At 37.3% G+C, this 17,982-nt stretch overlaps 1 protein-coding gene across 8 annotated transcripts in view; it reads right to left on the bottom strand.

The window, feature by feature from the left end:
- SYCP1 (synaptonemal complex protein 1) overlaps positions 1-17,982 on the bottom strand; it is a 103,455-nt gene that overhangs the window by 14,786 nt on the left and 70,687 nt on the right. For 5 of the 8 annotated variants that reach the window (XM_080649152.1, XM_080649158.1, XM_080649151.1 and 2 more), the window contains 8 exons: positions 16,446-16,508; positions 14,520-14,582; positions 14,290-14,352; positions 9,646-9,762; positions 9,093-9,203; positions 7,909-8,001; positions 6,911-6,985; positions 2,531-2,590 (listed from right to left, as the gene is read on the bottom strand). In XM_080649152.1, the coding sequence (XP_080505278.1) occupies positions 2,531-2,590; positions 6,911-6,985; positions 7,909-8,001; positions 9,093-9,203; positions 9,646-9,762; positions 14,290-14,352; positions 14,520-14,582; positions 16,446-16,508 (645 nt within the window). The remainder of the gene's footprint in view (positions 1-2,530; positions 2,591-6,910; positions 6,986-7,908; positions 8,002-9,092; positions 9,204-9,645; positions 9,763-14,289; positions 14,353-14,519; positions 14,583-16,445; positions 16,509-17,982) is intronic. The other 3 variants (XM_080649155.1, XM_080649153.1, XM_080649156.1) reach the window with 3 other exon arrangements.

The raw sequence follows: 17,982 nt of genomic DNA on the forward strand, positions 1-17,982 counted from the left end.
GAGAGGAAAGGGAGAGGATAGATAGTTAGAAACATCGATGAGAGAGAAACATCCATCAGCTGCCTCCTGCACACCTCCCACTGGGGATGTGCCTGCAACCCAGGTACGTGCCCTTGACCGGAATCGAACCTGGGACCCTTCAGTCCGCAGGCCGACGCTCTATCCATTGAGCCAAACCGGTCAGGGCAGTATGTATGAATCTTAGTAACATTTTTTCACAGTTGCACTTCTGAATTCTTTTTCCTAAACATTTATACATCTTAGTTGATAGCACAATTTTAATGAAAACAAAGTTATTCTGCTCTCTGGCTTCATTAGTAGTCTCCAAAATGTAACTGCTTTCATGGACAAATGTTTCTCCCCAGAAAGGACTGATAATGGCAACTACACCACCATGTGGCCATGTCTGAGAATTAACATTTCCTTGGGTAGCCTGGTAGCCTAAAAGAAAATGCAACCGCCCCTCCTCATTCTAGAATACTGAAATAACCCTCTTCATAATACATCATGGAAATGTATGCACTTTCCTACAAGTTACCTTCTTTTCTAAAGGTTACACTTCTTGTGATGCATATATTCGGAACATTCATGATTTTCTCTTGTACTTTTTAAGCACTTACATGGTATTTCCTATGTGCTAATAAGCACTATTTTAAATGCGTTACAAATACTATTTCATTTAATCCTCCTAACAACTTTAGGAAATAGGTACTATCATTACCCCTTTATAAATGAGGATATTGAGGCATGAGAAAGTTAAGTAACTTGCCCAAACTCAGAAATATTTGATAAACCTAATTATTATTATATAGACTTGTGATATTTTCATAATTTTGGAATAAAGAATAGCAAATAAAAGCATATTTACATTATTTCTTTTTTCATTTTCTCAATATTTTCCATATATATCCAGACCCCAGACACAATATAAGGCATTTACTAATCTACTTGATAACAGATATAAATAATAGGCATATATTAATGGAATTATACATGAATCAAAACAACTTTATAACAAATTGGGATATATACCTGCATAGTATGAATGGATTCTATATTTGGGAATAAATATTAGAGTTTAACCAATTTACTTATCTTTATCCGACACTTCCCTTAGACTATTACCTAATTCTGCTGGCTAATTTTAATATGACAATAATTTCTCCAAATATTTTTTCAAGTGCCTACCACAGTATTTGGAACATATGAAGCACTCAATATTCATCCACAGGCATATTATTTCTTTCCTTCTCTTTCTCTGAACCCAAATACTACAAAATTGTTGTATCCAGAGGTCGCCAACCTTTGGACCTCACATACCACCAGTGGTCTGTGGACCACCGGTTGGCGACCGCTGGATACCTAAAACTCAACTGTTCTCAACTACGGTCACTTTCAATTTATAGTCAAAAGCAACCTCTGTGGGGACTTAGGACTGACTACATCACTGTGTAGAAAGAATGTTTAATCATTAAAACTTGCATTTAGAATTCTTCTGTAATGTGTTAGAAGCTGAGGGAGGGGTATCCCTCTTCCACATACCTGGCGCTTCCTTCCATGTACAGGAAGCAACACGAGGGTAACATTAAATAACCTCTGTTTCCTTAGGGGAAGAACAATGACTTAATGGGACTAGTGAATTTGAAAGGAGAAACTGGGCAAATATAGTCCCAGGCGTCCTCAAACTACGGCCCGCGGGCCACATGCAGCCCGCCGAGGACATTTATCCAGCCCGCCGGGTAGCCACTGCCTGTCCTGCTTAGCAGCTGACTCGTCCCCGGCCCCCAGTGCGCATAGGAATTTGTTCATAGTTTTTTTTTTAAACTATAGTCCGGCCCTCCAACGGTCTGAGGGACAGTGAACTGGGCCCCTGTTTAAAAAGTTTGAGGACCCCTGTTACTCTTGGGTACCAGAGGAAGCACATATTCTGCTCTCCTCCCCTTTATGCCATATGTTTTACAAGAGCAGCCATTTTTAAGTGGATAACTTGTCCCAGTTCAGATCTACTGTGACAAAGTAGACAAATATGTCTAATTTGGGATTTCAGGATTAAGAAATCCCCTTACCTTCAAATATAAGCTACATTCTCCAATATTATTTATCAATAACAAAGATATTATATTGGTTTTCATTGTCTTTCTCAATTGGTTCAGACTTAAGTGAGAAAAGCAGGATATTGTTTATTTAGGCCTCTCAAACCCAAAACTAGACATAATCTAAATAAATGCTTTGGAGTTTTTAAGGAAAATATTTTGCCTCTAAACATTAGAAAATGCTCAAGAAACACAAATGTACCTAATTTAAGATAATACTGTAATTAAAATTACAGGAGGTTGAAAACTTCTCTAAACCTTCTCCAAGTGACAACTGCTTTAAAGTTTTTAGCAAATGCTTTTTAATAAATAGCAAGAAATAAGTGTGTGATATATTTTAAATGTGTTTTTCTTATTTATGAACAAATAATTTTCTAAGTAAATGTTAGAAAATGAGTTGGTTATAAAGAAAACTGAAAATTATATAAAACTCTTACCTTGTCAGTTTTTTCTTTGAGAGTAACTATGTTTTCTTTTGCCTCTCTTTTGAGTTTTTCCTATTAAAAATGAATATCAAGTACATACAATGTAATTATTACTATTACCACAATGAATGTTCCTATTATCAAAGAAGTATGAACAAGAAAAAAAATACTGACCTACAAATTTAAAAAAAAATTATAAAAAGTAAATAGAAAAAATGAATTAGTTCTTCTCTACAGGAATGTTATTTAGTTTCAAATATCTTAAGAGCAAGTCTCTTAAAAACTTTAATCACAACTTTCTCATTCATAAAATGAAGTGGATGGATCAGATTTATAAAGGAAATACACACAGATAACTAAAGAGCTGTTAAGAGATCCGAAATATTATGTGCCTTTAGAGGCAGAATTCACTTTTTCTCTGTGTGTTGTTCTTGAATAATGAACTTTCAACATGAGATTAAGAAATGAAGGATATGGGAGAATATATTTGCAAATGGTATCACTGATAAAGGTTTAATTTCCAACATCTACAGGCAGCTTATACAACTTAATAAAAGGAAGATAAATGATCCAATAAAAAAATGGGCAACGGGCCTAAATAGAATCTTTTCGAAAGAAGACAGAAGGAAGGCCAAGAGACACATGAAAACATGCTCAAAGTCACTAATTATCCGAGAGATGCAAATCAAAACGACAATGCGATACCATCTCACACCTGTCAGAATGGCTATCATCAACAAATCAACAAACGACAAGTGTTGGCGAGGATGCGGAGAAAAAGGAACCCTCATGCACTGCTGGTGGGAATGCAGACTGGTGCAGCCACTGTGGAGAACAGTATGGAGTTTCCTCAAAAAACTGAAAATGGAACTCCCATTTGACCCAGTAATCCCACTCCTAGGAATATATCCTAAGAAACCAGAAACACCAATCAGAAAGGATATATGCACCCCTATGTTCATAGCAGCACAATTTACAATAGCTAAGATTTGGAAACAGCCTAGGTGCCCGTCAGCAGATGACTGGATCAGAAAACTATGGTACATCTACACAATGGAATACTATGCTGCCATAAAAAAGAAGGAATTACTACTATTTGTAGACACCTGGATGGAATTAGAGAACATTATGCTAAGTGAAATAAGCCAGTCAATGAAAGAAAATACCACATGATCTCACTCATTTAGGGATAATGAAAAACATTATAAACTGATGAACAAAAAGATAGTTACAGAGGCAGTAAAGCATCAAACAGACTGTCTAATTACCGCGGTAAGGTTAGGGAGAGGTGGGGGAAATAAGAGATCAACTGAAGGACTTGTATGCATGCATATAAGAGTAACCAACGGATGCAAAACATTATGGGGTGAGGGCATGTATGGGAGTGGGGTGGGGTGGGGGGCAATGGTAAGATATGTACACATATAATACCTTAATAAAAATTTGAAAAAAAAAAAAATAAAATAAAATAAAAATTAAAAAAAAAAGAAATGAAGGATAAAGTATAGAAAAGCACAAAATGCTTGGGAAATAATACATCACTTTTACTGGAGATTAGGGTGTATCATTCAGTAGTAAAAAAAAAAAAAAGAAAGAAAGAAACCTGTCCTACAGAAAAGAATATGTAGAAGGTCTTTAATATGAAATCATCTAGAAAAGAGAACTGTTACAGCCTCGGGGGTCTTAAAGATATCAGAGAAGGGAAAGTTCCAATGCATAGAACTTTAGGAAAATTTGCCTTACCTATCCATAATGTCTATGTCAATATCTATCTTCATTAAATGTCTTGTGTACAATATGGTATCTCTCCCATAGTGTTACTCCTAACCAGAGAACCCACTTCACCATGAAAGAAGCTGGCTGTAAACTGATATACCAGTAGTTGCCATTATTACATATCCTATCGACCATCAATGGTTGGTTGACTTTTAGAACTACAAAACAGCCAGAAAACCATAGATGGCATTAGTTAAGTCCTTACCTAACAATAGTTATTTTAAATGTAAATGGACTAAATTCTCCAAGTAAATACATAGAGTACCTAAATACACACACACACTAGTGGGGCCCAGTGCACGAAATTCATGCACAGGGCGGGGGGAGGGAGGGGCGTGTCCCTCAGCCCGGCCTGCATCCTCTCCAATCTGGGACCCCTCAAAGGATGTCCTACTGCCAGTTTACAGAGATTGGGCCTAAACCGGCAGTCGGACATCCCTCTCACAATCCAAGACTGCTGGCTCCTAATTGCTCATCTGCCTGCCTGCCTGATTGCCCCTAACCACTCTGCCTGCCAGCCTGCTCGCTCCCAACTGCTCCCCGTGCCAGTGTGCTTGCCAACTGCCCCTCCCTGCTGGCTTGCTCACCCCCAACTGCCCCCCCTGCTAGCCTGCTCGTCCCCATCTTCCCTCCCCACTGGCCTGCTCGCCCCCAACTGCCCCCCTGCTGGCCTGCTCACTCCAAACTCCCTCCCCCCGCTGTCCTGATCACCCCCAACTGACCCCCACTGACGGCCTGCTCTCCCCCAATGACCCCCCTGCTGGTCTGCTTACCCCCAACTGCCCCCCCCTCGCCAGCCTGATCACCCACAACTGCCTTCCCATCCTGGCCTGATCACCCACATCTGCCCTCCCCTCTTGGCCTCTAACTGCCTCTACCTCGGCCCTGCCACCATGGCTTTGTCCAGAAGAACGTCCGGAAGGTCTCCTAGAAGGTCTCCCAGTCTAATTAGCATATTACCCTTTTATTAGTATAGGTAGAGGCCTGGTGCATGGGTGGGGGCCGGCTGGTTTGCCCTGAAGAGTGTCCCGGATCAGAGCAGGGGTTCCCTTGGAACATGGGGCAGCCAGGGCAAAGGGCCTGTGGTGGTTTGCAGGCCAGCCACACCCCCATGGGGTGAGGGTCCCTACTGGGGTGCCTGGCCAGCCTGGGTAAGGGACTGAGGGCCATTTTCAGGCTGGCCATGCCCCCCGGCAACCCAGGCTCCCAAAAATCCTCAACGAAGTATTAGCAAACAGAATTCAACAGCACATTAAAAAGATCATACACCATAATCAAGTGGGATTCATACCTGGAATAAAAGGATGATCCAATGTATACAAATCAACTAATGTGATACACCACATTAGCAGAATGGATAAAAATCATATACTGATCTCAATAGATGCATTAAAAGCATTTGACAAAATCGAACTTTCTTTCATGATAAAAACTCAAAAAAATTAGGTATAGATGAAATGTACATCAACATAACAAAGGCCATATTGAAAAGTCCACAGCTAACATCATACTCAAGGGTAGAAGCTGAAAGCTTTTCCTCTAAGATCAGTGACAAGAATGTCCACTCTCACCACTCCTACTCAACACAATACTGGAAGTCCCAGCCAGAGAAATCAAGTTAGAAAAAGATATAAAAGGCATCGGATTGAAAATGAAGATATAAAATTGTCTCTATTTGCAGATGACATAATTTTATATAGAGAAAACCTATAGATGCTACCAAAAATCTGTTAAAACTAATGAACAAATTCAGTGGACTTGCAGAATACAAAATTAACATACAAAAATCTGTAGTACTTCTATTCATTAACAGTATTGTCTGAAAAGAAATAAATAAAACACTCCCATTTACAATAGCATCAAAAGACATAAAATATTTGGGAATAAATTTAACCAAGGAAGTGAAAGATAACTACACTGAAAACTACAAGACATTGATGGAATTAATCAAAACATGTGTGCATGCACACACACACACACACACACACAAAAGAAAGTTATAGTGTTCATGGATTGGAGAATTAATAATGTTAAAATGTCCATATTACCCAAAGCCTTTTACAGATTCACTGCAATCCCTATCAAGATAAATGGCTGCTCTAGCCAGTTTGGCTCAGTGGATAGAGCATCAGCCTGCGCATGGTTGAGGACACATGCCCGGGTTGCAGGCTCGGTCCCCAGTGGGGGGCATGCAGGAGGCAGCTGATCAATGATTCTCTCTCATCATTGATGTTTCTCTCTCTTTCTGCCTCTTCCTCTCTGAAATCAATAAAAATATTTTTTTTAAAAAAAGAGCCTCCCCTTTAAAAAAAAAAAAAAGATACCAATGGCACTTTTGACAGAAGTAGAAAAAACAATCCTAAAATTTATATGAAGCTACAAAAGATCCTAAATAGCCAAAGCAATCCTGAGAAAGAACAAAGTAGGAAGCATCACTTTCTGGTTTTAAGCTAAATTATAAATACTTTTGAAAAAAAAAGCTAATGGGGAAAAGTTCTGTTTTTTAATCCAGTTATTCAAATGTATCATATTATTTTCCAATATTACATATTTATAAAAATATAAGGCTGCACCTAAACCTTACAATTAGTTACTTTATAATGCCACAAAACCTACTTTTTCTTCTCTTTCTATTTCAAGTTGTTTCCTAATAGACGAAAGTTCATTTTTGAGATTGGATAGTTCAACCTCCTAAAGAAAAAAAAACACAAAGTTTTTACATACATATAAATGCAAACTAGTGTTTCAAATAAATTTAATTTTATAGAGAGAAATAAATTACTTATATATATACTTTAAGCCTATTAATATGAAGGCTGCTACCTGAACATAACTAAGGATTTCATTTATACAAGTATTTTATAGTTTACTAGATGCCCAGTGCACGAAAATTCATGCACTTGGAGGGGAGGGGGATCCCTCAGCCCGGCCTATGCCCTCTTGCAGTCCGGGAGCCCTCGGGGGATGTCCAACTGATGGTTTAGGCCCGAAGTCACAGTCTGGCCTCCCTCTGGGGGAGGCTACCAGTGGACCAATGGGGGGATGGGGCCAGCACCGGCTGGCAAGAGGCTGGCCCCGCTCCCCCGCCAACTGGTTATTCTGCTGTTCAGTCAATTTGCATATTAGGCTTTTATGATATAGGAGTCTAAAGAAATATTAATACTATATATCTCTCCTCCTCATCCTTTCCCAATCTACCCCTTCCCAGTTCTCCCAATCTCAATTAGAGCTCCAAACTTATTTGTAACTGTAGTTTATAAGCATTCATTTGGGGGTAAAAAGAGTTCATTCCACCATTTCAAAAAATAAATTGGAAGCCTATTTAACTATAAGATTCCTTTCAGTTCTAAAATTTTTTTTATTCTACAACTCAAACATTATGTCAAGCCATAGCCGATTTGGCTCTGAAGATAGAGCAATGGCCTTTGGACTAAAGGATCCCAGGTTCAATTCTGGTCAAGGGCAGGTACCTCAGTTGCAGGCTCTGGCCCTTGTCGAGGAGCTTGCAGGAGGCAACAACAACAAAAAATTATGGCTTTATTTAATATTATTCTTTACCAGCAGTCATGTTGACATGAAAATTGGCTTTTATGGCTATTTATTCTGTATCTCACCAAAGATGCTTTCACTGATGATTGTTCTTGTTCTCTGCTCTTATAAAGTCCTAATTCTGAGTCTCTTTCTTCAACGATTTTATCATATTGGTCCTATATGAAACAGAAAAAACATTTTAGAACCCAAATAGATTATGCTTTAATATGCTTTAATATGACTGGTATCCTTGTGCATTTAAAATTTAAAGAAAACAATGACTATGAGTTAAGTGATGTATATATTTAAGCATATTTTTGAAAATTCTCAGTTACATAAACAATGAAACCTAGATAACTGTCTTAGAAATAACAACACCTGAGCAAGAAATTATTCTTTTTAATTGGAAACACTGAATTTCTTAATTTTAAAAACAGGACCTCTTAGAAAAGTGGCTGATTCCAGATCTGAGGCAGGAAATACATGATGAGTCTTAAATGTTGTCATAAGAGAAAGCAAGCAAGCTATCAAGGACTATTAAAGTCAAGTCAAAAGGAAGTGCCACCAGTGTGAAGAGGCTCCCACTAGCCAAAGATGAAACAAATATAAAAACTGCACTGGACTGAAATATACCAAATATGTTTAAACCTATGACTTCACAAACTTATTTAAAAAGTTTTTTTTAATCCTCACTGGTTACCTCATAGTAATGTTCTATCCCAGCAACAATTTTTAAAGATGAATAGGTAGATATAGCTCACCTGAAGAGAATAAGGCTTAATTCGCTAACAGAATGATTACTTTAAACAACAGTAAAAAATAGAGCACACTCACAAATACAACAAACATTAAGCTTTTCATCTATTTATTCCACTGATAAAAATTCATTTAGCCTCATGTATGTTAGACACACATAGGGGATACAAATATTAACAAAACACATATCCTGGATGGAAAGTGCTATAAGAGAATACTAGGAAAATTCAGATAAAGAATGACCACTTCCATCCATCATAAGAGATTTTCTCAAAGTAACACTCAAACTAAGCTTTGTGTGGTTAAGATTTAAACCCAGAGAAATGGGAGATCAAGGGCATTCCAGTTATAATTATCTGCAATTATATCTATAACTATAAATATCTATAATTATCAGAGAAAATTACCACTAATTTTTCTAATAAATCAGAATGCTATATTAATTTCACCATTTTATGCATAAATATGGCTCCAGTATATAATTTTCATTACACAAAAAGAAAAAAATTACCTTATGTTTTTCCATAAGCGCAACCATTTCAGCTATTTTATGTTGACATCGTATATCAATTTCTTTCTGTAATCGTACCGCTTCATCAGCTGTTGCTTTGGCTTTCTCAACCTATCAAATCAATTAAGTGTTTATTAAAATTAAACACAAAAAACAAATTTAACTTAAATTTAGAGACCATATGCTATTATACAAAATGCAGAGACCATATGCTAATATATAAAATGCAGAAATCAAACACCAGAAATTTAGGAAAGCCAAGTAAAAAAATGCATTACTGTTTTGGTTTATTATAGGGTGCTCTATCAAGTGAAATGACAGTATAACACTCCAATGATCATTTAATCTTTTCAAAATAATTATATACTACTCAATACTCAAACAGAATAACAAGGATACTTTTAGCTTCTATAAGAAACTGTCCCTAATATAAATTTATTATACCTTTTTAAAAGTTATAATTTAAAAATTAAGCATTACTTTTCTCTTAAAATGCTACTTAATAAACAGAGTTCTAGTATAACAAATTCTCACACATATTTAATTTTCCTACCTCTCCCAAAAGATTTTCTTCTGATATCTTTTTGTCCTCAGTTTCTTTTTTATAGCTGTCAGACATTTCTTTAAATTTTTGTTTCGCACCTTCTAGTTCTAACTCTAATTTCTTGACCTTTGTGTAAAAAAAAAAAAAAAAAAAAAAAAAGTGGCATGAACATTAGTAAATGCTGTGGATTTCTTGACAATATTGTGTTCATTTTGAGGTTCTGAGAATCTTTTAAAGATTACTTATTCATGGAGATTATAGTTGGATAATTTTCCTTTTTTCATTTGGTAAAATATATATTTTTTTATTTTTAATCCTCACTCGAAGATATTTTCGTTGATTTTTTAGAGAGAGAGGAAGGAATAGAGTGAGAGAGAAATATCAATGTGAGAGAGAAACATCAATGTGAGAGAGAAACATCGATAAGTTGCTTCCCATGCATACCCTAAATGGGGATCAAACCCGCAACTTAGATATGTGCCCTGACTGGGAATCACACTGAAAATCTTTTGATATACAGGACAAGTTCCAACCAACTGAGCGACCTGATCAGGGCTTACTAAATTTTTAAGTGCACAACGCATTATTGTTGACTATAGGCACTATGCTATACAGCAGATCTCTAGAACTAATTTATCTTGCATAACTGAAACCTTATACAAATTGAGGAATAACTTCCCTTTTCCCTTCCCCCAACGCCTGGTAATCACCATTTTAACCTTTGTTTCTGAGTTTGACTGTTTTAGGTACCTCATATAAGAGGAAACATGCAGTATTTGTCCTTCTGTGACTGGCTTTTGCTGTTGAATTGGAAGTGGTCTTTTTATGTGCTAAATGTTGCATCACCATCAAATATACTAGAGGCCTGTTACATGACATTCGTGCACTGGGGAGGCGGGGGGCCCCTCAGCCCGGCCTGCACCCTCTTGCAGCCCGGGACCCCGTGGGGGATGTCCGCCTGCCAGCTTAGGCAGGTGGACATCCCCTGAGGGGGTTCTTAGTACTGCCACGAAGGTGAAAGAAGCTCTTGCCACCACCGCTGCGCTTGCCAGTCGTGAGCCTGGCTTCTGACTGAGCAGCGCTCCTCCTGTGGGACCACACTGACCACCAGGGGGCAGCTCCTATGTTGAGCGTCTGCCCCCTAGTGGTCAGTGCACATCATAGCGACTGGTCATTCCACTGTTTGGTCAATTTGCATATTAGCCTTTTATTATATAGGATGATTTGCAAATATCTTCTTCCATTCTGTGGGTTGTCTTTTCACTCTCTCGACAGTGTCCTGATTTCAATGCAATCTCTATCAAAATTCTGCCTTTTTATCAGAAATGAACAAGCTGTCACAAAAAGACAAATACTATATTTTTCTACTTATATGAAGTAAATAGAATAGTCGTAAGTCAGAGAATGGTGGTTGCCAGAGACTGTGAGGAGGAGGGAATGGGGAGCTATTTAATGGGTATAGAATTTCCATTTTTACAAGATAAAAAGAGTCTTAGGGATTGGTTGCACAATAATGTAAATAAACTGTATAGTTTTTTTTAAAGGTTAAAATGGTAAATTTTATGTTATGGGTATTTTGCCACAATAAAAAATAAAGAGGACAAAATACTTGAGTACTTCATAAAGGAAATGTACAAATAACTAAATAGTTCATGAAAAAATGTTCAACACTATTACAACAAATGAAAAATAAAACCACAATGGATACTACTATACCTATAAGCAAGACCAGCTATATAATTTGCAGAGTTTGATGTAAAATAAAAAGGAGGAACATCTACTTCATAAATTATCTGAAATTTCAAAATGACAATAATAGAGCAGGAAACTAAGTAGGACATTGTATGACTAAACAAGAAGCTAGGTTCTGCCCTCAAGAATGGCGGAAACTGAAAAGACTATCAACACCAAATGTGAGTAGGATATGGACTAACTAGACCTCTCATACATTGCTATAAGGAGTGTAAAATCGCTTTGGAAAATGATTTGGTTGTTTCTTAAACTATATGTACATCTACTCTATGACCCAGCAACTCTATTCTAAAATATTTACTTTAAAATGTCCAGCCCTCTCATACACTGCTGGTGGGAATGCAGACTGGTGCAGCCACTGTGGAGAACAGTATGAAGTTTCCTCAAAAAACTAAAAATGGAACTCCCGTTTGACCCAGTGATCCCACTTCTAGGACTATATCCCAAGAAACTAGAAACACCAATCAGAAAGGATATATGCACCCTATGTTCATAGCAGCACAATTCACCATAGCTAAGATTTGGAAACAGCCTAAGTGCCCATCAGCAGATGAGTGGATTAGAAAACTGTGGTATATCACACAATGGAATACTACGCTGCAGTAAAAAAGAAGGAGTTCTTACCATTTGCAACAACATGGATGGAGATGGAGAGCATTATGCTAAGTGAAATAAGCCAGTGAGAGAAAGATAAATATCACATGATCTCACTCATTTATGGAATATAATGAACAACATAAACTGATGAACAAAAATAGATCCAGAGACAGAGAAACATCGATCAGACCATTAAACCTCAGAGGGAAGGTAGGGGAGGGTTGGGGGTAAGGGGGAGAGATCAACCAAAGAACTTGCATGCATGCATATAAGCCTAACCAATGGACACAGACAACAGGGGGGTGAGGGCATGAGTGGGGGGTTAGGGGGGTAATGGGGGAATAAGGACACATATGTAACACCTTAATCAATAAAGAAATTTTAAAAAAATAAAAAATAATAAAATAATAAAATAAAATAAAATAAAATGTCCAGCCCTGGCCAGCATAGCTTATAGGATGGAGTGTCAGCCCGCTGACCAAAGGGTTTTGAGGTCAATTCCTGGTCAAGGGCACATACCTCGGTTGTAGATTTTATCTCGGTAGGGGGAGGGCGGGGCAGGGGTGTGTGTCAACCAATCTCTCTCACAGCAATGTTTCTCTCTCCCCCACCTCCCACCTCCCTCCCTTCCACTCTCTCTAAAAATCAATGGAAAATATATCCTCAGATGAGAATAAAAAAATAATGTCCAGTGAAAGAATGTTCATAGAAGCTTTACTCATAATGATTAAAAATTGGAAACAATTCAAATGTCCATTAACAGGAAACTAGATAAACAAATCTGTTATATTCATACAGTGGAATATGACTTGGAAATAATAAAAGACCTATTGATAACAGCAACATGGGTGAATCTCAGAACAGGCTGAGCAAAATAAACCCTTATAACAAGAGAATATATTTGGCATGTTTCCATTTAAATGAAGTTTTAGGATAGACAAGCTAATTTATAGAGAGAAAAAGCAGAATACTGGTTGCCTCTGGGGAGTAGGGTTTAAACTATAAAAGAATATGAAGAAACTTTCTGGGATAATGGAAATAATCCTGGATCTTGATTGTTGTTACATGTTTATAAAAACATTTGTCAAAGTTCATCAAACTGTATACTTAAAATCATGCATGTTATTACATGTAAATTATATCTCAAAGAATTGGGACTAAAAAATAAACAAAATATGAACCTGACATCATGAGTTTACATTCCAGGATTTTAATTTGTTTCCTACAAACTCAGAGGTTATCAAAACCCTTATGCAGCAAGATAACCATATATAGAGCTTTTAAAAAATGTAGATTCCAAGACTCCACCCCAAACCTGCTCAACCTTAATTTTTAATGCATGGGTAAGGAGTATGAATACATGCATATACATACCCACACATATATTTTTAAGTTGCTTAGATGATTTTAACACATATAAGTCACAGATGAGCACTCTTATAATTAAAAGGACTGATTCCCACAATCTCAGATGATGTTTGAAAACTGCTACAAGGGAATAAATTTTTTTTTAATTTAGCTTTATTGTTGGAAGTATTATAGATGTCCCTTTGTTTATTTGTGTGGGTTTTTTTTTCCCATTGACCCCCTCCACCCAGTACCCACCCATCCCAGGCCTTCACCATTCTATTGTCTATGTCCATGGGTTGTGCATATATGCATATAATAAAAGCCTAATATGCAAATCGACCAAATGGCAGAACGGCCAGTGGAACAACTGGTCACTATGACACACACTGACCACCAGGGGGCAGACGCTCAACGCAGGAGCTGCCCCTAGCCCGCAGGCCCCAGGCCCCAGACCCCAGGCCAGGTAAGGTGGGTGCCAGCAGGAGCTCCTGATCATCCCGCAGAGGGAGGCAACCAGCGGTGGCAGGGGGCGGGGCTGGCAAGCGGACGGCACCAGGCCAGCCAAGGTGGTGCCAGCGAGCCCCTCCTCCCGCCCCCATCAGCCCTGATCGCCGGCCAGGCCTAGGGACCCTACCCGTGCATGAACTTCATGCATCAGGCCTCTAGTATGCATATAAGCTCCCCGGTTAATCACTCCCCTCCCACTCTCCCACCCTCACCTTCCCTCTGAAATTTCTCAGTCTGTTCCATGCTTCTATGTCTCTGGTTCTATTTTACTCATCAGGTTATTTTGTTCATTAGATTCCACATATGAGTGAGATCATGTGGTTCTGGAGAGTATTATGCTAAGCAAAATAAGCCAGTCAGAGAAAGATAAGTACCACAAGGAATAAAATTCTTATATTCTCATCTATTTACTACTATTTTAAAAACGAAAATAATGATTCCAAATACCTTTATCTCATAAACATTCAGTTGCTTGCTCTCTGCTGTACCCCTTTTTTTCAAGGCCTTATTCTGTTAAAAGTTAAAAATAAACAATTACGTTTAGTACCAAAGTGATTCAAACTTGCACTGCCACCTTACCTAGACTGAAATTACTACAGGAAAGGAAAGCATTATTCTCTAAAACTGAAGTGAAAAAAATCTTTTAAAATAATTTGATATTGAGAATCAATACATACCTCCTGCTGGAATTCTTCAATATTCTTGCTTTTAATTTCAACTTGTTTCCTTAAATTGTTACACTAAAAAAAAAAAAGAGAGAAATTATAATTATTTTATTCAATATTCTAGTCAACATAAGAAATTTCAAACTAATAAAAACATTACATAAATTAATATAGAAGTCACTTCAAAAATCATATTGTTAAATAACTCCATTAATGTCTAAAATCATGTGAATGGGTACAAATTTTACTAACAATTATCTCAATACAAATTTGAAATTTTTAACAATTCTTAATATACTGCTGAAACCGGTTTGGCTCAGTGGATAGAGCGTCGGCCTGCGGACTGAGGGGTCCCGGGTTCGATTCCGGTCAAGGGCAAGTGCCTTGGCTGCGGGCACATCCCCAGTGGGGGGTGTGCAGGAGGCGGCTGATCGATGTTTCTCTCTCATCGATGTTTCTAGCTCTCTATCCCTCTCCCTTCCTCTCTGTAAAATATCAATAAAATATATTAAAAATATATATATATATATATACTTAAAGAACATTTGAATTCAACTACTTTAAAAACAATTCCATTTTCATTTCTGAGACCTCTTGTACTTATTATCTATAGGGAAGGGAAATAATATAATAGTCTGTCTCCTCCTAACTACATTTTAATTCCTGTTAAAAAAAATATCAGCTGAACCCTTTTTTTATATCTCACTTTGAGGGACTACTTCACCTGGGTACACATGCAGAACTAGAATAAGAGGTATTAGCCCCCAAAATATGTGGAGTACCATAAAAGCAGCATAAATTTCTAAAGGTTCCTACATTACATATACGTATCATTCTAATTTCCATTGAAGTAGAAAGAAATTCTAATGAAAAAAAAATTTTCATCTCCCACATTAGCACAAAATTCTGTTAAATATTTTCCTTACAACACTCACTGCCCCATCTCACTCTCCCTTCTTTCTGAATAAGCTAATGAAAATCAAAGTAACTTAAATTTTCAATCCTTTTAAATTTAAATAATCTCAAAATGTAGGACTAATTAAAATAAATACATTTGGTGGAATGCCCAGAAATCTTGAAAAGGTATTAAACTATCACAGTTCATTTTTAAGTAAAATAACTCTTATGCAGAGTAATAAACGATTTTAATCATCAGAATTCTAGGTAGGAAAAAAAATTGGTGTTATTAGAGGCCAAAACTACAGAAAGTGAACTATACTTTCCAGAGGACTACTCTCTATATAGAAAGTCAGGTTTAGGGCCCATGAGGTACAGAGAAGGGAAAAGTGAATTGGGATGGGCAGCCAGCAAGAACACTTCACATAAATGGAGCAGAAATTTTTCTTCAGTTCTCTTGAGAGATGGGAAAGATGTCTAAGAATGATTTAAAAAAAACATCCTGTCACACTAAAGATATCCACAACAAATGCAGCTGCACAGAGTATGAAATTTTGCGAAAGAGAAGAGATATCTATGAGGAATTTAATGAAAATTTGCTCTTTAAAGCATTGTGCAAAAAAAAAATCCTGAACCCAGAGCCTCTTCAAAAAAACCTACAACAAAAATTCTACATTACTCCTCAAAGCCTTCAAAGGAGAATTGAGATTTATATAAAGGCTGTTAAAAGTGTAAAGGCTGGTCCTAGCCAGTTTGGCTCTGTGGATAGAGCATCAGCCTGTGAACCAAAGGGACCTGGGTTTGATTCCAGTCAAGGGCACGTACCTCCCAGCCTGGGCCCTGGTTGGGGTGCACGCAGGAGGCAACCAATCAATGTGTTTCTCTCACATCCATGTTTCTCTCTCTTCCACTCTCCCTAAAAATATATCCTCAGGTGAGGATTAACAAAACAAAAGTGTAAAGGTTGGCCCTAAAGAATCTATTCATACATATGTTGTTACAAAGTCTCTACTTCCAAACCTGTTTGCAATTTGATACTACCTTGTTTTCTAATATCTTCATTTGTTTATCTTTTTTTAAAACTTCACATTCAAGGCTTCGAACCTAAAAAATAATATTTGACATCAGATTTAAAATGTTAACAGAATTACTATTTTCTTCTACAAGTATCTTTCAGAAATGGAATTATAAAACTCAACCTTTTGTTTTTACAAAAGTATTTATCAGGCCCTGGCTGGTTTTGCTCAATGCACAGAGCATCAGCCTTCACTCAGACTGGCAGACTGAAGGGTCCTGGGCTGGATTCCAGTCAAAGGCACATACCTTGGTTGCAGGCTAGATCCCTGGCCCTAGTGGGGATACATGCGGGAGGCAACCAATCGATGTAGCTCTCTCATATCAATGTTTCTCTCTCTCCGTCTCTCCCCCTCCCTTCCACTCTCTATAAAAAAAAAATCAATGGAAAAATATCCTTGGGTGAGGATTAACAACAACAAACAAAAAATTTATCGGTACTCCCAGATTATTTCAGTATCCTTTCTTTTAAAAACTGTCTTTGTGTTCATGTTTATATATTAATATTCATCACTCTTAGCTTAGTGTCACTTTGCAATATTTTATTAGCTTTCCAAATTTATCTTAATTTTTAAAAATTGTCTTGCATCTATATATATAAAAGTATAATGTGCCAAGTGTCCCCTTGGAAGTTCAACTGACCGGGAGTTTGATCGCTTGCTATGATGTGCACTGACCACCAGGGGACAGCACGGAATGAAGGGAGGCCCCAGCTGGTGGGTGCTAGGGAGTCTACCCATGCACAAATTTCATGCACTGGGCCTCTAGTATATTTATAATCTCTTAACTAGATCTTTCACAAACATTTGTTAATCTAAACCCGTGGTTGGCAAACTGCGGCTTGTGAGACACATGCGGCTCTTTGGCCTCTTGAGTGTGGCTCTTCCACAAAATACCACGGCCTGGGCGAGTCTATTTTGAATAAGTGGCATTAGAAGAAGTTTAAGTTTAAAAAATTTGGCTCTCAAAATAAATTTCAATCGTTGTACTGTTGATATTTGGCTCTGTTGACTAATGAGTTTGTCGACCACTGATCTAAACCATCTAACAACCTAATGATATAGAAAGAATAGATATTATTTCCATTTTTGAGATGAGGAATCTGAGGCTCAGATAAAGTATGTACAAAAAAAATAAATGTCTGAACTAAGGTAGTGGATTGGGAAAAATGAGAGTAATGAATTTTAATGTCAGGCCAAATATGTGAGAAATATTTGCAACTTGGATTCTTTCTGGGAAACTGTTTCAATAGGTAATTGAAATTCAACCATAGAAAGAGTCAATATGCTAACAACCTGCCATACATTGTTGGTTTTTTCCTTAATTAATCACTAATATTTTTTACTTTGGTAAAATAAATTTATATTCTTAGTGGAGGATTTTTACTTTAAATTAAACATCAAATTCACACTTTACCTCATCACAAACAAGATTAGTTTTTTAAGCAGCTTCTGATAAAAATTTTAAAGTAATGAATTACACCGCAATTTTTACACTTGGACTT

This window comes from Plecotus auritus (genome assembly GCF_963455305.1).
Source record: "Plecotus auritus genome assembly, chromosome: 12".
In the NCBI taxonomy this organism is placed as follows: Eukaryota; Metazoa; Chordata; class Mammalia; order Chiroptera; family Vespertilionidae; genus Plecotus; species Plecotus auritus.